Source organism: Camelina sativa, chromosome 15, assembly GCF_000633955.1.
Source record: "Camelina sativa cultivar DH55 chromosome 15, Cs, whole genome shotgun sequence".
Taxonomy (NCBI): domain Eukaryota; kingdom Viridiplantae; phylum Streptophyta; class Magnoliopsida; order Brassicales; family Brassicaceae; genus Camelina; species Camelina sativa.
Window position 1 is genome coordinate 11087986 of NC_025699.1, and position 21186 is coordinate 11109171.

General features: G+C 34.9%; 1 protein-coding gene and 1 pseudogene across 1 annotated transcript in view; both read left to right on the forward strand.

The window, feature by feature from the left end:
• LOC104748352 (putative F-box protein At3g20030) overlaps positions 1 to 518 on the forward strand; it is a 7571-nt gene extending 7053 nt beyond the window's left edge. The window contains exon 3 of the mRNA XM_019236706.1: positions 278 to 518. Within this exon, the coding sequence (XP_019092251.1) occupies positions 278 to 312 (35 nt within the window). The 3' untranslated portion in view covers positions 313 to 518. The remainder of the gene's footprint in view (positions 1 to 277) is intronic.
• LOC104748354 lies at positions 10998 to 17499 on the forward strand (annotated as a pseudogene).

Genomic DNA, 21186 nt, shown 5'->3' on the forward strand with positions numbered 1-21186 from the left:
GATCCCAATGCTGTGTCGTGGAACCCTTTCTTAAAACTTGATTTGGGGTTAGTTTCTCACTTTAACTATCTCGGTGGCATTTTCTTCATTGAAGAGGAGAAGAAAGTCGCTGTAGTTATTGATTTTCACACATATGGATCAAGGACATGCTACGAGAGCGCAGCTTGCATTATTGGAGAGAATATGAACTACGTACGTAGAAAGAGGCTAGGCCTTGGAGAAGCTAGGAGTGACATACAAGGAGCTGTCAACTTCAGCGAATTTGCTTATTGTTGTAGCTCTTATGTTCCAAGTTTGGCACAGATCAACTAAATTATGCATGATTTACAAAGGAAATTAAGAGAAGAAGAGAAAGCGAACCAACAACAAGCACAAATAACAAAGAAGAAGACCAACTCTGTTGATTAATTAATAGCTTATTTTATAATTAATGATAATGATAACCTATTTTCTTTCTTGCATCTCTTTTTCATTCGTTTCTGTGATGTTTTTTTTTGTTTTGCAATGTCGTCTGGACAAGACCAATCAATTATATATTACTAGAAATAGGCTCGCGCGATGCGCGAGTTATACATAATCTTATTTTTATTAATTATGATATATTTTAAATTTATAAATATATTTTTGAAATGTCTTCTTTTTTAATATGATTTTTTTAAAAAATTGTTTAATATTTGTTCCTTTATATATATGGTTCTTAATGTTTGAACGCAAAATAAAATAAACAAAACATGTAGGAAACTTTTTTGATTGAAGTAATTAAATCCCTCAAAGTTTTGTTGTTTTGGATTTTATTATTTTGTGATAAATTGTTAGGTTCTTAGAGCATTTTCAACCCCATGCTATTTTAAAGTCAATACTCTATTATAAAGTAACATTTGCTTTAACCCTACTCTATATCTTACTCTAAAATAGAGTAAATGATGGGGATTACTCTGTATGGAGCTTTACCTTTTTACACTAACTCCATTTTCTAATATAAAATAGATTGATAAATTGAAAAATCTATGCTCTATTTTCTAATAAAATATAGAATATATATTGGAGATAGTCTTAGCATATATGAGGTTTGTGTAGAGACCATATATCAGATATTCAAAACGAAAATTGAGTATTGAAAATTGTTTACAAATATTACCAGATAAATCTCATATTTCCCTACATCTTTTCCAAAACTGTAATATATAGATGTGATCAAGACTTATATGAAATGCTAGATCTCTATAATCACAAAATTATTATAGAAACTCAGTAACCATGAAAATAAATTAAAATAAATTATGTTTTAGTTTCAATAGTAAAAAAAAATAATTTATAAATTTTTATCTTTTTTGCGAGTGGTTTTAATACTTTATATATTTTTTAAACTCAATCTTAATATCTGATTTTCTTTTTGACTCCACAATATGTTGCTACAGTTTGATTTCTCATACTCCTATTAATCAAAACAATTTCTCAAAAACCCCTCAATAGTAAAAAGACAATATTACCCTTAATGAAGGTTGTTAAAGGTTAAATATAATTAAATCGGTAAATGTTCAACGAAAAACACAATAGCTCAGTGGTTGCGAGTTCCGTGCGCACCCGCGCGCCCAGAGTTCGAATCCCACTATGCGGGGTACAACTAGGGTGCGACGGGTACAACTAAGATGCGATGGGTACAACTGGATGTACAAATAAGGGATATCTGGTACAACTGGATGTAGTTGTACGTTCAATTTTCTTTTCAAAATTGTTAGAGGGTAGTTTCGTCATTTCATTAAAAAAGGGGTAGTGAGAATAAGTGGAGGTGATGCAGAAAAGAATTTCTGGTATAGAGGCACCAGAGAATTAAATCCCTTTTTGATTCGTTTCTGTGATGTTTTTGTTTTGCAATGTCCTCTGGACAAGACCAATCCATTATATATTATTCTTGTTTCTATTTATTTACACAGTTTGAGCTGATCAGAAAAAGGTTTATAAACATTCCTTCCTTTTAGTTTAATTTGTATGGGATTTGGTGACATGATGGAGCAATGCTTGGAACGTGTGGAAGATACAGAAAAACAAAAAAAAAAGACATACCAGGATTTATTTGGTTATTGTGTCACAGACTCGCATTGTAAGCATGTTGCTGTCACAGACTTAATCGGTTGTAAAATCGGGAAAACAGTAAAAAAATTATATTTTTACTGGAAATAAGATGATAGATGTTAGATCTAATACTGGATTATCAAAATCAGTTGAATTAACAAAGAAATCGATGAAAAACGAGTAAATAAACGACCGGCAGCCATGAAATAGGGTTACAGGTTCGAGTGGAGAAGATGAATTCGAAATAACTGTTTTACCCTTTATTAAAAGGGACGAAAAATGCACAAAATAGGGTTTTGAGGCATCGAACCCGTGACACACAACCTGAGAAACGGGCCACTAACCAACTGAGCTGTTCGTTTTTCCAGTAACTCTCACGCAAACAAAGTATATAACCCCCAAACGTTATAATATTAATATTAATTATAATTCTATGCCTGCTCAGATTCACTCGCGTAATAAATTTATAAAATTAGTTTTCTCACAATATATTATACAAAATAATTAAAAAATTGAACTCAAAATTCGAATAAAAAATAAAAATAATTCCGACAAAGTGACTAAGTGATTGCTGAGTTATTGACTTACACGGCTGACTTATGAAATATTTAAATTATTATTATTATAACTCAATATTTAAATGTACAATTGAAATATGAATATTACAATTATTATAACCAATAAAAAGTCATTATTATAAAGAAAGATTGATTTTTACACATTCCCACCAGAATGTGTTAAACATACAACACATGACGTTTATGGGTTAGGGTTAGGATTAGGGTTGGGGTTTAGGGTTTGAGATGTAGGGTTCAGATGAGTAACATTATTTGTTTTCTGGTTTTGGTTCTAATGTGTTTTAATGTGTTTGGTTTAAGGTGGTAATGTAACACCCGCAAACCAATTTTTGGTATTTTGGTAAGGGTGTCGATCGACACCTTCTAGGAGGCATCGATCGACACCAGTTGTGGCCGGTTTGGTCGGTTCAATTTTAATTGTCCGGTTTGCGTGGTTGGTTTAGGGAATCCCTAAAATCGAGTTTTATAGGAAGAAAACGACCTAGGGTCGTGTTGTTTTGTGTTATTCGCCGTTTTTGAGAGAATAACAAAGAGAGAGTGTTCTTGAGCTTTTGGGAAGAGATTGAGAGATTCCTTGCTGTTCTTGGGAGGTCTAAGGCTGGGAAGGTGTTAGAAGCTTGCTAGGAGTGAGGGAATTCGTTCTTATTGGTCAGAATCTTCTTGTGCATGACCATGGCTTATCTAAGCTAAGATCTCTAGATTTTTATGTGATTTGGTGCTTATGTGGTTGTTTCTTTGAGTTCTCTATGGTATTTCGTCGCTTTTTTGGCTGGGTTTGGCTTCTGGGAGTGCATGGAGCGGATTGGAGAAGATTGGAGGCGAGATTCGGAGTTTCTGTTCGAGGGAAATCGCTGCTCGGCATCGGTGTCGGTCGACACCAGTTGGGGTGTCGGTCGACACCAACGCGAGAACGGCTCGGGACTTTGGCGAGTGACAATCGATGCCATGTGGAGGTGTCGGTCGACACAAACTAGAGTTTTCGGGAGTGTCGGGCAGGGTGTCGGTCGACACCAGTTTGGTGTAGGTCGACACCAGTTTGGTGTCGGTCGACACCATATAGTCAGTGTCGATCGACACCATCTGGTGTCGGTCGACACCCCTCTTCCAGTTACGACGGATGTTGCATGCTTTGTATATTGCCTGGTTTGTTTTATTGATTGATGTTTGTGGCATGTAGATATCTTATTGCTTGTGTGTATAGCCCAGTAGATGGGAGGATTGCCTCACTAAGTATTTGTGATAATACTTACGCATCTCAATTGTTGTTTGTGGTGTGCAGGTAAAGGCAAAGTGTGATCGTGGAATCCAGGCGATGAAGAGGAGGATGTTCTAGGGACTCGATTGGATGTTGTCTGGCATTGCTAGGTTGCTAGAGTTGAGTTATTAGAAACATTGCTAGGTTGCTGGTTCCTTGTTTCTTGTTGTTTGGTATTGGGATATTGCCTTTGTTATAATATTGGTTTGTTATTGATTATTATTGGAATTTGATTATGTTATTCCGCGGTTGAATGTGTTTGTGGTTAGGTGGCTAGTGGGTATGGGACCACTAGCTGTAGTTTATTTTATTATATTATAATTATTATTTATTTTTATTAAAAAAAGGTCGGTCGTTTTAGGTAATATGGATATACTAATATTATTACCATTTGAATATTTTTAAAAAAAAATCAAAATTTTTTTTGGTTATTTCCGGTTATGGGTCGGTTAGATTAATATATAAACATAAATAACTCAAAATATATTGTAATTGAGTAGATTAGCCTAATATAACTGAAAGTAAGCCGAATATAACCAAAATTAACCAAACATACCAATTCAAAAATACCAAATTGGAAAATTATTTTTCGGTTCGGTTCGGTTTGGTCTGTTATTTAGTCATTCTAATTTGAGGGTTGGCTGAGTTATGGTAAAGTTATGGCTGAGTTATGCAACGAATATATTAGTTTATTATATACCTTTTCGAGAATACAAAAAGTGTTGTTGGGGAGACGCAAACAATAATTATGTTTATTGTTAAGAACCACACGCGTAATAAATGAGATTTTAGCGATTTTTTATTTAAAAGGAATTCAAAATTTGAATTTGAATTTTTAATTTTTTTTTTTTAATAAAAGTATTTCTCAAACAGTTGACTGATATGACTGAGTTATCGACATAAACGGCTGACTTATGAAATATTTGTAAATTAAAATTATTATAACTCAAAATTAAAATATAGAATGAAAAATGAATATTACAATCATTTTTTTTTAACGGCGAATATTACAATCATTATAAGTAATAAAAAGTAATAATTATAGACAAAACTTGATTTTTACACAGTTTGATCAAAATGTGTAAAACATTCAAAACATTACATTTAGAGGTTAGGGTTAGGGTTTGAGGTTTAGGGTTCATATTTCCAACATTATGAGTTTTAATATAACAGTTTGGTTTTGGTTATATTATGTTTGGTTTAAGGTGGTAATTTGGATATACTAATATGATAACCATTTGAAAATTTAAAAATTTTTGAAATTACTTTTTGGTTATTTCCGGTTATGGGTCGGTTAGATAAATATTTAACCATAAATAATCCAAATGTTATCCAAATTAGGTCGATTAACTTAATATAACCGATAGCAAGCCGAATATAACCGTAATTAATCGAAAATGTTTCTAGTTTGATTCAGTTTGGTCGGTTATTTAGTCATTCTAATTTGAGGGTTGGCTGAGTTATGGTAAAGTTATAGCTGAGTTATGCAACAGATATAATAATTTATTATATACCTTCTCGAAAATACAAAAAGTATTGTTGGGGAGACACAAACAATAATTATGTTTATTATTAAGAACCACACACGTAATAAATGAGATTTTAGCGATTTTTATTTAAAAGGAATTCAAAATTTGAATTTGAATTTTTTTAATTTTTTTTTAATAAAAGTATTTCTCAAACAATTGACTGATATGGCTGAGTTATCGACATAAACGGCTGACTTATGAAATATTTGTAAATTAGAATTATTATAACTCAAAATTAAAATATAGAATGAAAAATGAATATTATAATCATTATAAGCAATAAAAAGTAATAATTATAGTCAAAGATTGATTTTTACACAGTCTGATCAAAATGTGTAAAACATTAAAAACATGACATTTAGGGGTTAGGTTAGGGTTTGAGGTGTAGGGTTCATATTTCCAACATTATGGGTTTTAATATAACAATTTGGTTTTGGTTATATTGTGTTTGGTTTAAGGTGGTAATTTGGATATACTAATATGATAACTATTTGAAAATTTTTTAAAAATTGAAATTACTTTTCGGTTATTTCCGGTTATAGGTTGGTTAGATGAATATCTAACCATAAATAATCCAAATGTTACCCAAATTAGGTCGATTAACATAATATAACCGATAGCAAGCCGAATATAACCATAATTAACCGAAAAATAATGGAAAAAATAGTTTCCGGTTTGGTTCGGTTTGGTCGGTTATTTAGTCATTCTAATTTGAGGGTTGGCTGAGTTATGGCTGAGTTATCGTTTAGGGTCTTCTCAATAATATGAAAACGTATTCTTCTTTCATGGGTCTTTTGTTATGTCAGATTCCTAATAAGTATTAAAACATCTCTCGATATTACAAAAAGTGTTGTTAGGGAAGCGCGAAAAATCACTAATTTTGTGCCTGCTCAAATCTACACGCATAATAAATTCATAAAGTGAGCTTTTTATCACAAGATATTATTGCAAATAATTAAATAATTATTATTTGAATTTAGAATTTTATTTTTCTAAAAGTATTAAAACGTCTCTCGATATTACAAAAAGTGTTGTTAAGGAAACGCGAAAAATCACTAATTCTGTGCATGCTCAAATCTACACGCATAATAAATTCATTAAGTGAGCTTTTTATCACAAAATATTATTGCAAATAATTAAATAATTATTATTCGAATTTAGAATTTTATTTTTCTAAAAGTATTTCTCCAACAATTGAATATTAAAATTATTATAACTCAAAATTTAAATTTAGAATGGAAATATGTCTATTATTAGGTTAACTGATGGTTTCCCGCCAAATTATCGCTTTACGGTTGAGTTATGAAAAATGGAAAAACGAAAGGTTATGTGACGTCTGAGTTATAGTGAGTTATGGCTGAGTTATCACAAGAAACAATCTGAAAGTAAATGGATGATATATATGACTTTACGGCTGAGTTATAATATTTACGGGAAAACGAAAGGTCATGTGACAGCTGAGTTATAGTGAGTTATGGCTGAGTTATCACAGGAAAAATCTGAAAGTAAATAGATGATATATATGACTTTACGGCTGAGTTATAATATTTACAGAAAAACGAAAAGTCATGTGACGGCTGAGTTGAGTTATAGCTGAGTTATCAAAAAAATATTTTTTTCGTTTTTATTTAATTCATATATCTCAAAAAAAAATTTTTACTGTTTTTCTTTTACTTAATAACTTTTTTAATTAGTTATTTTATTTCTCCTAAATTATTATTTTTTATTATCATTTGAAATGAAAATAGACATAGACCTAAATTTTATTCAAAAATGTTATCAATCACTAACAAAACTAATTTTTTTGAAGTTGAGATTGAATAATCATGTGTTATGGTTGATGTACAAGTTTGAGGTATATCCTTTGTAAAATTGTTAACTCAAAAGATTATTCAACATCATGGAAATTTTCATGAGTTAAAGATGTGGTAAGTTGAGTTATCTATTTTTTTTTAATTAAAAAAACGAGAATTCAGTTATATAATACAAAAAATTATTTTTTTTGTTTTTATTTAATTCATATATCAAGAAAAATAATTTTACTGTTTTTCTTTTATTTAATAACTTTTTTAATTAGTTATTTTATTTCGCCTATTTGAGTTGAGTTATCTATTTTTTTTAATTAAAAAAACGAAAATTCATTTATATAATACAAAAATTTATTTTTTTCGTTTTTATTTAATTCATATATCAAAAAAATAATTTTTACTGTTTTCTTTTATTTAATAACTTTTTTAATTAGTTATTTTATTTCTCCTAAATTATTATTTTTTATTATAATTTGAAATGAAAATAGACATAGACCTAAATATGATAAGATTTTAAATATTATGGCATGCATGTAGTTAATTTTTTAATTTGCAATGTAACAAAGAAGTTTAGTTAACAATGTAACTCAGCCACAACATGAAAAACATTACAGTAATTAAAAAGCCAAAAAAAATTGCTGTCAAACTCAGCCGCTTCATCAACTGAAAATATGTAACTCAACCGTATCGTTTGATAATTCAGCCGTAACTGAATAACATTCTATTAATTAATCTTTTGCTAATAAGTCAGCCGTCAAACGGCTGAGTTGTCGATAAGTCAGCCCATGATATCTGAGTTATAGTTTTTTTACCATAACTCAGCCGTAACAACATCTCATAAGTCAGCCGTTTTTCATAACTCAGCCAGGCGGAAAATGTTAACTCATCTGTGTCGTAGTGATAACTCAGCCAAAATTTTGACAACTCAGCCGTGTCGTTGTGATAATTCAGCCAAAATTTTGACAACTCAACCATCAGGTGAAAACTCAGTCGTAAGTACAGCTGAGTTATGCGCATAACTCAGCCAGATTTAATAAGTCAGCCGTAACGCTTGGCTGACTTATGTGCATAATAACTCAGCCAGATTTTAAAAAGTCAGCCGTCCGCTCTTACTCAAATGTTTTTCCGATAACTCAGCCGCAACATACTCTGTAACGCGTTACGGCTGAGTTATGGTTACACGTCAGCGATTTCTGACGTGGCAATGGCATTTTTGTAATTACGTTTTTCCGGTAACATAAAACAGGGACACGCTCGGTATTTTGAAAATACCCGAAACATTCTAGTAATAAAAAAGTTTTTTGTAGATTCTGGTAATATTACCTAAAATGAGTAACATTTGAGTAATTCACCTTTTATTTTATATATTATTCTAACTTGGATATTTGTTAAGATTACTACAGATAGGAAGACCTAAAGCTTTAAATAGATGATTAGATCTCTATTATATATATGTCGAAGGAAGACATTAGAAGAAACAACGTTAGACGAGGTGATTTGTAAGTGATTTCAGTTAACTTGTGATATGGGACTTCAATTTCAACTTTCGCTTATGTCTTCACGTAACAACAAAAATAAAGATGATGAGGATTTGCCTTAAACAATGTCGAAGTGAATAAAATCACCAAAAGGTGATCTTTATTTTATTTTATTTTTAGTTTAAAGCCACTGATAGGCTTTGAAGCTTGAAGGATTCATATCATTTTCCGTCTTGTGTTGACAGAACAAAAATGTGCTTTTGATGTTAGGGGTTACCAACAGTTAAAAGGGAAATAAATCACACATTATTTGAATCTGAGAATGAAAAATGTGCAACATTAAGGAATCTTAAGGAATATAATATTTATTTTCTATCTCTAAACTTCATCATCTTTAATAAAAGATTACTCATGGGATAAATTCAAAACTCAAAAATGATGGTAGCTCTCGGCTATTTCTGTAAGGTCACATCGGAAAAACCGTCCAAACAAGTTATTGTCGTAGTTTGAAAGTGACATGTATTAATATGAGTCTATAATATTTAGTTGACAAATTACGTCTTGACCTAGCAGAAAATACAAAGACGATGATCATTTGCCCATACAGCTTACATCAAGCATGAAGTTGTTTAAATATTGATTGACAATTTTAATGTAAAATATCATTTTAATGTTTACAAATATATTACATAAATCATATGTTTTGTAATCACAAAATGCGCCATGAATGTATTGCAAAATAGTTACATCGCAAAACAACATGTCCTAAAAGAGAATCAGTCTAAGCTTTTTAACATTTTGTTATTCAAAAAAGTAAACATGTTTAATAAAACCATTATACATGAGGGTGTAGTTTAATTACTTAAGATACATACTCTTCCCCCAAAAATTTATATCATTTTTATCAATAAAAAAAGTCCAATTAAGAAAGCAAAATACAGAAAGATAAAAATCTAACAGTTAACAAAATTGCCAATGGAACAAATATGAAGATAAGTATGTGCGACTCCTAGTATATATATATATATATATATATATATATGTAGATACTGAGATGGGGAGGGTTTTGGTGACGTTGAGGGCAGCAGCGGCGGTGGTGGCTTGTTTTGGTGAGAAGGAGCATGAAATAGAGGAGCAAGTGGAGTAAGGTGTGAGATGCCATAGCAATGGAGATTGCAATTAGGTCAGTTTCGTTGATGATCTAATTCCCAATGGGGTACGGTAAGATTTTTACATATCCCAATGTTTTGTTCATTAGGGGGTTTGAAGTATCTCCCTTTTAGTTAATTTGTGTAGGATTTGGTGACATGATGAGATACCAGCTGGATTTATTCAGTTATGTCTGCTCGTTGGTTTTGTAAGGGTTTTTTTTGTTGCTCGATTGTGTCACAAACTCACAATGTAAGAATGTTGCTGTAATATACGAACTGTTTTATATATTTGAAGAGTGAGCGAGAGGAACCTATTATTTGAGGCTATTAATTACTTTAAGATGATAAGGGGTTCATCTTGGTGGCCAAAGATCATCTCTTCAAGCTGACCACTTTAATTAGTAGCAAATAATACCCGCAGCATTATTCTATCAAAAGCCATGGGAAGAATCCATATACATATGCTTTTGATTTGTGAAGTTTTATCCATCAACTACATTTTCCAAGTAAATCGACGTTATTAATGACTAAAATAACTATCTCTAGCTCAAACCTTATTAAATCTCTAAGATACGAGTCAATCTTTTTAACCGTATATTTTCACAAGTTTACCTTTTCTAAAACTAAAATCCATATGGCGCCATACCGCTTACACGCATACGTAACGAAGATCATCAACGCAACACAAAGGTTTATGCATATGAGAAAGTAGTAGTAAACATGGAAAAAGGAGGTTGACATTTTTAAGCGTATAAAGAAGAATCGGAAAGAATCAGTTTATACAAATCAGAAAAGAAAAAAAAATGTTTTGTGAACACAAAAGATGCCATCACTTCAAAGACAAAATAATTTAGTTCATATTCACCAAAAAAAAAATATATATATATATATATTTATTTCATGAAGGATATAATGAGATAAAATCTCCAAAACGAATAGGATAAAAATTAGTCTAAAATTTCCTAATCGAATCTTAAAAAATCAAAAAATTTGATCCCATTGTTTACATGATAGAAAAGGGGGAAAAAGGAACTACATATTACTTTTTCTGAAGTTTAGAAATAGGTATATAAAATAAAGTTAGGCCAAGCAAAGTTAGATAACCTAGCCGATTATTATTTTACAATGACGATGATCTCTAATCTTCCAAAGGATTTGGTAGAGGACATACTCTCTAGAGTTCCGAAAACTTGTCTAGGAGCAGTGAGATCCACTTGCAAAGGATGGAACGCTTTATCCAAAGAAAGTATCTGTGTAAAGCAGAAGCAAAGCATCAGTTTATGGGGTTCATGGTGAAGAGGGATAAGCTTTGTTCACTGAGGTTCGATCTCTTTTACAACAAAGACGAAGAATTCGTGGATCCATCTCTAAAGGAGATAAGTAATAATCGACTTAATCAAGTCAAGATATCTAAAGTTTTTCACTGCGACGAGTTATTGTTATGCGTGACCAAAGAGGACAAAACTAGGCTCGTGGTTTGGAACCCTTATTTGGGTCAAACCAGGTGGATCCAACCCATAAACAGTTACAGCATAGGAAACAGGTATGCTGTCGGATACGACAAAAACCGTAAGCACAAAATCTTGGGGGTTTTCGAGTGTTACGACTTTATGGCTGGGCAGCAAATTATTGAGTACGAAATCTATGATTTGAGCTCTAATTCATGGAGGGTTCTTGATATCACTACTCCCCCTGGGTGATAGAGTACTTTCATCAACGCTGCGCATTTTTGAAAGGAAACACTTACTTTTTTACCAAGGAAAAAATAGAAGACGGAGAGAATGAAGAGGATGGTGATAAGTATCCAGATCCGCATGGCTGTTGACTATGTTTTGATTTTACAACAAAGAGCTTTGGAAAGTTTCTTCCTCTGCTGATTGGGCACATTCTTGACGATCTTGGAGGTCTGTCTTCTATTGGAGGCGAGAAACTAGCCGTGTTATCTCAGCCTGATGGAATATTATTAGACGTGGAGATTTGGGTTACAACTACGATTGAGCCCAATGCAGTGTCATGGAGCCCTTTTGTGAGGTTATAACTCTCCGATCACTCACAACGTCGTCGAATCGAATGTTTGAGAACGAATAACAGAATGAAAGACAGAACAAAGAGAAATGAAAGAACGACACAGCGAGTTTAACGAGTTCACGCCCAAACCGGAAGGCTACGTCTCGCCGGAGGTATTACTCTGGAATCAACTAGAACCTTTTAATCACACCGATTACAATCTCTCTCTAGCTTTCTCTTTCTCACTCAATCTCTATCTCTCTCGATCTAACAAACTCAAGATCGTAACAAACTTCTTCTAACTCCTCGAATGAGATAAGATCAGCTTATAAGCTCAGTCAACGGTGACTAATCTCGTCAACCGTCACACGTGTGCCTCACGTGCTCCTTCCTCTAGCTTAAGAGAGCAAAGCCTCTTTTCTACCAAGAGTCTTCTATACACTTAGCCATTCTGAAGACTAAAACCTGAGTCACTTCCTTCAATTCTCCACCTTGACTCCGGTTGCCTCCAAAACGATTACTTTGTTCTAGATCCTGGATTCCACCTCCAGTACTCGAGTTTTACCACTCTTCATCTTTAGAGTTTAACCACTCCTGTTCTTGAGCTTGACCGCTCCACAACCTCCCTGAACTTCACCGCTCAGTTCTCTAATCAACTTATTACTTCAATTATCACGAACCCAGAGCATATGTAACGCTCCCTCAAACTTGTCCACTGGTAGAACCTTGGTGAAAATATCCGCAGGATTACACTCCGTTGCTATCTTCACCAGCTTTATAACACCCTCGTTGATGATATCTCGAATGAAATGTAATCTGATGTCAATGTGCTTAGTCTTCTCATGATGCACCGAGTTCTTTGCAAGAGCAATAGCACTTTGAGAATCACAATGCACCTCCACTGCACCTTGAGGAAAACCAAGTTCTTCCGCCAAGCCCTTCAGCCATATAGCCTCTTTCACAGCCTCTGTCAACGCCATATATTCTACTTCGGTCGACGAGATGGCAACTACCTTTTGTAATCTCGACTTCCAACTTATCGAGTTACCACCTGCTGTGAACACATACCCAGAAATTGATCTCCTATTATCACCATTGTTGGCATAACTGAATCACAATAGCCTCTTAATAGAAAATCTTCATTCTTCCTATAACAGAGTTTCTTTCTCTCTGTTCTCCTCATATATCTCAGAGCCCATTTAACTGCTTGCCAGTGCTCCTTCAAGGGACGACTCATAAAACGACTTATAACACCCACTGGATAAGCAAGATCAGGTCAGGTACCTATCATGGAATACATCACACTACCAACCGTGTTCGCATAAGGAAAAACCTTCATCCTAGCAAACTGATCTTCGTACTCCTTATCAGTAGCTGTCCTTAACTGGAAATGAACTCTCATTGGAGTAGCTACTGCCTTTGACTGATCCATCTTAAAGGTTCTCAACACCTTCTTAACATAGCCCTCTTGAGACAACGTCAAAGTTCCTGCAGTTCGATCTCTAGAAATCTCCATCCTCAAGATCTTCTTAGCATCTCCTAAATCCTTCATTTCAAATTCCTCACTTAACAACTTCTTCAACTCACACACTTGAGCCTTGTCTACCGAAGCAATCAATATGTCATCGACATATGGCAACAAATAGATGCGTGTATCATTCTCTAGCAACTTCCAATACACGCAACTATCATAAGCACTTCTTTCAAAACCAACCTTCCGCATGAACTCATCAAACCTAAGATTCCACTGCCTAGGCGATTGCTTCAAACCATAAAGAGAACTTTTGAGAAAACATACCTTTTCTGGACAGCCTTGATCTACAAAACCTTTAGGCTGAGCCATCACGATCTCCTCATCCAGAAAACCGTGCAGGAAAGCAGTCTTTACATCCATCTGTTGTAATTCCAAATCAAACTGTGCAACCATTGACAAAATGTACCTGATGGAGACATGTTTGACAACCGGTGAAAAAATCTCTGTATAATCTATCCTTTCTCTCTGTGTGAAACCCTTTGCCACTAGCCTGGCTTTAAACCTTGGAGCTTCTACACCAGGTATTCCAGCTTTCCTGGTAAACACCCATCTGCATCCAATCACATTCTTGTTCGCTGGTTTGTCTCCGAGATCCCAGGTATGATTCTTCTTCATAGACTTCATCTCTTCTTTCATCGCTTCATTCTAGAACTCCCAATCCGGGTCTGTGAGTGCCTCTTGATAAGATTTAGGCTCTACTTTACCACCGTCTTCTGTATAATAGGCATAACCTACCATATTCGACTCATTATACTTCTTATTAAACTTGATTACCCTTCTTCCTCTGTCCCTTACCAATTGGTAATCACTTAGATCTTCACCATCTTCTTCTGAGTCTACCTCTTCTTGACTCACTCGTTGATCCTCTTTGCTGTCAGTCTGACCTGTTTCACCAGTACTCGGAACTGAACCAAGAGAAGCTCCACCTTGAATATTAATAACTCGTTCTGCTCCACCTTGGTCAGTATCATCTGACCTATCTTCGACAAACTCGAGTTCAGTCCCATATGGTACGACTGTAGTACCATTCTTAAGATCTTTATACATGATCTCTTCCCTGAACACCACATTACGACTGATCACACATTTACTCTCCTCCAGAAGCCACACTTTAAAACCCTTAACCCCTTCAGGATAACTAAGAAAAATTCCTTTCTTAGCTCTCGGGTTCAGTTTACCTTGATCAGCATGTACATAAGCTAAGCAACCAAATCTCCTCAGCTTACTTAGATCTGGTATCACAGAAGTCCACTTCTCCTCAGGCAAGGCAAATCAATAGCTGTAGAAGGTGATCTATTGATCAGGTAAACTGCAGTTGCAGCTGCTTCTGCCCAAAATCTCTTCTCTAGACCACTTTCACTCAACATGCTCCTCACCTTATCCATAATAGTCCTGTTCAAACGTTCTGCCACACCATTTTGTTGTGGGGTGTAAGCACACGTCTTGTGCCTAACAATTCCTGCATCTTTACAAAACTTGTCGAATTGATGATTACAGTACTCCAAGCCATTGTCAGTTCTTAATTTCTTAACCTTCCTCTCAGATTGATTCTCTACCATTGTCCTCCATTCAACAAACTTCTCAAACGCCTCATCCTTTTTCTTCAGAAAATATATCCAAACCTTCATGGAATAATCATCTATAAAAGAGATGAAATATTGACAGTTACCTAACGAGGGTGAATTATGTGGAGACCCCCACAAATCCGAATGCACATAACCCAGCTTCTCTTTAGTTACATGTTGTGCAGGTGCGAAGCTCACTCGATGATTCTTACCAAACACACAGTCCTCGCAAAACTTTAGCTCACTGATAACTTCCTTTTCCAAACACCCTTTCTTAACCAGGATATCCATTCCTTTCTGACTCATATGACCTAAGCGACTGTGCCATAGAGAGGTTTCATCTTTGGAATTCTCCGAGACATTAGACTCACTTGACTCGGCTTTACCCTGAAGAATACACAGCGTTTCTCGTTTCTGACCTTTCAAAATTGTTGAACAACCCTTTAGCACTCGTAAAACACCATTCTGTGACTTGAACCAGCATCTCCTGTCTTCAAGCGTTCCCAATGAGATTAGATTCCTAGAGATGGTTGGCATGTACCTTACTTCCGTCAAGACAACGTGTGTACCATCATCATTCCTTATCCTGACACTACCAATTCCCTTCACTTGAGAATATGAATTATTACCCATTTTCACAAGCCCTGCATCAAGTTCCTTAAACTCATGAAACCAGTCTCTTCTCGGGGTAATGTGAAATGAGCAAGCTGTATCAAGAACCCATTCCTCAGAATTTCCCAATACACTCAACGCAGTCTCTTCAGCCATCAAGAGCATCGCATGATCTGAACCTGTTCCAGCTTTAGCCAAGCTAAGTTCTCCCTTTTCAGATCCAGTAGACTTTCCTTTATTCTTTTCAATCCACTTATAACATTGTTTCTTGAAGTGTCCCTCCTTACCACAGATCCAACAAACTCTTTTACCTTCTCTAGACTTAGATCGAGACCTTCCTTTATTCTTAGATCCATTGTTATTTGCTTCTGATCTACCTCGAGCAAAATAACCTTCTCCTACAGACTTGCTAGTTTGAGCTACTTCCCTCTCTTTATCTCTCGCAGCTATCATCACATCATCCAGCCTAAATTTCTCTCTTCCGGTACTATACTTCAATGTCTCAACCAAACTATCAAACCTAGCCGGGAGAGAACTCAAGAGAATAATAGCCTGTACTTCATCAGAAACTTCAATCTACAAATGATTTAGATCCGCTACAATCTTCAAGAAATCATCAATGTTCTCATCAATCTTCTTACTGTCTTGCATCTTGAATGTGTAGAAATTAAGTTGCGAGTAAACCCGATGTGGAAGAGATGTAGGTTGGAACATCTTGTCCAACGTAGCCCAAGCCTCCGCCGCAGTATCGCATAGCTCAATATTCCTGAGCCCCTTATCAGCGACGTTGAGAAAGATTACATTCTTCGCCTTATCGCATCGCTCTAACCTTGCAACCTCATCTGATTCACGTTTCTTTTTCTTTTCCGGATCTTGTTCTTCTTCTTCCGTGAGTGGAAGAACCGGAGACTTCTCGATAAGCGTATCCTTCAATCCGATTACACTCAGATGTGCTCGAATCCTTGTCTTCCACAAAGAGAAGTCGCCGGAACCATCAAAGACCGCAATAGGAACCCCAGACATCTTCGATTCACAACCACCGCTCAACAACCGTAAGCTCTGATACCAATTTGTGAGGTTATAACTCTCCGATCACTCACAACGTCGTCGAATCGAATGTTTGAGAACGAATAACAGAATGAAAGACAGAACGAAAAGAAATGAAAGAACGACACAGCGAGTTTAACGAGTTCACGCCCAAACCGGAACGCTACGTCTCGCCGGAGGTATTACTCCGGAATCCACTAGAACCTTTTAATCACACTGATTACAATCTCTCTCTAGCTTTCTCTTTCTCACTCAATCTCTATCTCTCTCGATCTAACAAACTCAAGATCGTAACAAACTTCTTCTAACTCCTCGAATGAGATAAGATCAGCTTATAAGCTCAGTCAATGGTGACTTATCTCGTCAACCGTCACACGTGTGCCTCACGTGCTCCTTCCTCTAGCTTAAGAGAGCAAAGCCTCTTTTCTACCAAGAGTCTTCTATACACTTAGCCATTCTGAAGACTAAAACCTGAGTCACTTCCTTCACCTTTCTTAAAATTTGATATGGAACCACACTGTGGTTATGATTTTCAGTTTCACTATGGCGGTGGGAGTTTCTTCATTGACGAGGAGAAGAAAGTCGCTGTGATTTTTGATGTTGACAAATCTAAAACAACCTGCTACGAGGGCGCAGCTTACATTATTGGAGAGAATGGTTACTTTAAAAGTGTGCCTTGGAGAACAAAGATATCTCGAAAAAAAAAAGTTATTGTGCCCACTTTTGTGTATTGGCTCTTATGTTCCAAGTTTTGTTCAGATCAAAGAAAATTGCACGAGTCAAAAAGGAAAGAGAAGAAGAGAACAAGAGGAGGCCAATTAACAAGCACAAAGAAGAAGACTCTCTATTAATTAATCAATAGCTTGTTTTATGATAGTGATAATGAAAAAACAGAGATTCAGAAGTTTTCTGTATATTACTTTTATGACTTAGATTTACAAACATATACTCGAGAAAGCAGATCCTTACGAATCATGTCTATACAAAATAAGGAAAACAATATTAGCGTTGTTGATCTTACGGAATTGATTTGTTGACCAAACAGCTTCATGGCCAAGTCCAAACCAACTTAGAGATAACCGGTAGCTAACATGAAACCAATCTCCAACAGATAATGATAGCCTATTTATCATCTCTTTTCATTCGTTTCCGTTTCGTTTTTGTTTTGCAATGTCCTCTAGACAAGACCAATCAGTTATATATTATTCTTGTTTCTATTTAGTTACACAGTTATATTTGAGCTGATCAGAAAAGATACAAAATGTATTCATCCTTCTTCTGACTCTGCCAAATTCCATCTGACATTTGTAGGCATTCATCTACATTTATATATGTATAGATATTGAGATAGGGAGCGTTTTGGTGACGTACGTTGAGGGCAGCTGCGGAGGTGGTGGCGGCTTGTTTCTGAGGCAACGGTGTTGGTGAGAAGGAAGATGAAACAGAGGAGGAAGCAGGCCCGGCGCTGGAGAGGTGCAAGGAGTGCTTTTGCACCATGTCACAATATTTTGGATAAAATTATAATGTTTTTAGGCTCTTCAATGTTTCATATTTTGACAAAAAAACCCCAAAATTCTGAAAATCTACAAATAAGATCTTTACATTAGGAAAAAAAAAATTTTGGCACAAGGTGCAAGAAAAGTTTGAGCCGGCCCTGGGAGGAAGTGGAGTAAGGTGTGAGATGGTTGATGTCATAGTACTGGAGATTGCAAGCTGGTTTGCTCTCTTAAAAGGATGATCCAATGAAGCTTATATAATGTTGCTCACTTTCGTCGATGATCTTCCCAAATCCCAATGGGTGAGTTTTATATACATATCTCAATGCTTGATGATTAGGGGTTTAAAAATATCTTCCTTTTAGTTTGTATATAGGATTTGGTGACATGATGGAGAAATGTTTGGAACTTGGAAAATAAAAAAAATGGAATACCGGAATTTTATTTGGTTATTGCGTTATAATTCTTGATAGTTCTGTTTTCTTTTCTCGTAAGTTTTGTAACATTGAAGGTTTTTTTTTTTTGCTGCTTGATTGTGTCACAGACTCGCATTGAATTGTAAGCATATATTGCTGTAATGAAATGATCTTTATTTTTATACTAGTATTCGGTCCGCGCTACGCGCAGGAGTTAGATTAGGATGTGTTTTGTGTTTTTCTGTGTATATTATTTATATGTTTGGTAAATTTCTCTTTCTATATGGTTTTCAATTTCTTTGGTTTGTTTTAGTTGTTTTTATATGGTGATTTTGGCTTTTTCGGCTTTTTTGCATTAAGTATATTCTAGTGAGAAGTTTTACAATTTTCTTTTTAATTAGTTGTGTTTCTTTACAAATTTGGTNCAACAGATAATGATAGCCTATTTATCATCTCTTTTCATTCGTTTCCGTTTCGTTTTTGTTTTGCAATGTCCTCTAGACAAGACCAATCAGTTATATATTATTCTTGTTTCTATTTAGTTACACAGTTATATTTGAGCTGATCAGAAAAGATACAAAATGTATTCATCCTTCTTCTGACTCTGCCAAATTCCATCTGACATTTGTAGGCATTCATCTACATTTATATATGTATAGATATTGAGATAGGGAGCGTTTTGGTGACGTACGTTGAGGGCAGCTGCGGAGGTGGTGGCGGCTTGTTTCTGAGGCAACGGTGTTGGTGAGAAGGAAGATGAAACAGAGGAGGAAGCAGGCCCGGCGCTGGAGAGGTGCAAGGAGTGCTTTTGCACCATGTCACAATATTTTGGATAAAATTATAATGTTTTTAGGCTCTTCAATGTTTCATATTTTGACAAAAAAACCCCAAAATTCTGAAAATCTACAAATAAGATCTTTACATTAGGAAAAAAAAAATTTTGGCACAAGGTGCAAGAAAAGTTTGAGCCGGCCCTGGGAGGAAGTGGAGTAAGGTGTGAGATGGTTGATGTCATAGTACTGGAGATTGCAAGCTGGTTTGCTCTCTTAAAAGGATGATCCAATGAAGCTTATATAATGTTGCTCACTTTCGTCGATGATCTTCCCAAATCCCAATGGGTGAGTTTTATATACATATCTCAATGCTTGATGATTAGGGGTTTAAAAATATCTTCCTTTTAGTTTGTATATAGGATTTGGTGACATGATGGAGAAATGTTTGGAACTTGGAAAATAAAAAAAATGGAATACCGGAATTTTATTTGGTTATTGCGTTATAATTCTTGATAGTTCTGTTTTCTTTTCTCGTAAGTTTTGTAACATTGAAGGTTTTTTTTTTTTGCTGCTTGATTGTGTCACAGACTCGCATTGAATTGTAAGCATATATTGCTGTAATGAAATGATCTTTATTTTTATACTAGTATTCGGTCCGCGCTACGCGCAGGAGTTAGATTAGGATGTGTTTTGTGTTTTTCTGTGTATATTATTTATATGTTTGGTAAATTTCTCTTTCTATATGGTTTTCAATTTCTTTGGTTTGTTTTAGTTGTTTTTATATGGTGATTTTGGCTTTTTCGGCTTTTTTGCATTAAGTATATTCTAGTGAGAAGTTTTACAATTTTCTTTTTAATTAGTTGTGTTTCTTTACAAATTTGGTTTTGTTTTTCAGTTATTTTAATTTCAGAAGTATAGATTGTATTGTATAAGTTGATTTATGGCTGTAATTGTTTTTTGTGGTTTTTCGTGCCTATTTTTATTTTTTCACCATCCGTTGGATTGATTGTTTATTGTATTTTTCTATACGTGGATGTAGTTCTTTGTTTGTTTTTTTAGGTAATAAAATGTGTGAGGAATGTTTCTTAATGCTTTTGTGATTGTGTTACATAGTAAGTTAGTAATTTTTTAATAAAGTTTTAAAAGTGACCAATTTGGCTATATTCCTTCCTTTATCATCTTCCCTAATAACCCCAATGATATCTCGATGTTTCCTTCTTTCGATAACCCATCTATTAGTATAGAATAGCCCACAACATCTCGACTTATTCCCTTCTCCACCATTTCCATGTCCTGCATAGTTCAAAACACGCATGAATCCAGTTACTGTAGAAAATGCAGTCAAATTCAAATCCTTCATCTTCCAATCTCCTAACCAAACTCCTCACTTCATCAACCTTACTCAATTGACAAAGAACACTCACAACAATAGTATAAGTTACAAGATTCGGCACTAAAACTCCTGAACCCACAACACTCTCGCAAAAACCCTAACACAAGTTCCAGTTTACCAATCCTACAAAACCCAGAAACCACAGCACTACAAACGAAATTATCAAAGGGTAGTTAACGTTTTTGTTCGTCATCATCTCTACAACCTCTAAAGCATTATCATTTATCCATCAATCCTTTAGCAACGAACCTATGAATCAGCGAACAGTACGTCAAGGAAGAACAAAATGCACCGTGACTCCGCAAATAATCTCTGAGAAACGAAAGACCCTTATTTGGATCATCACGCGTGACGCTGAACCCATGAATTAGAGAATCTAACATATGGGTCCTGGGAAAAATTGAAGCTTTTGATATCTGGGTGTTGATATAAAAACCTAAAAATCTCTTTCGGAATGAGACCGAAAGACTC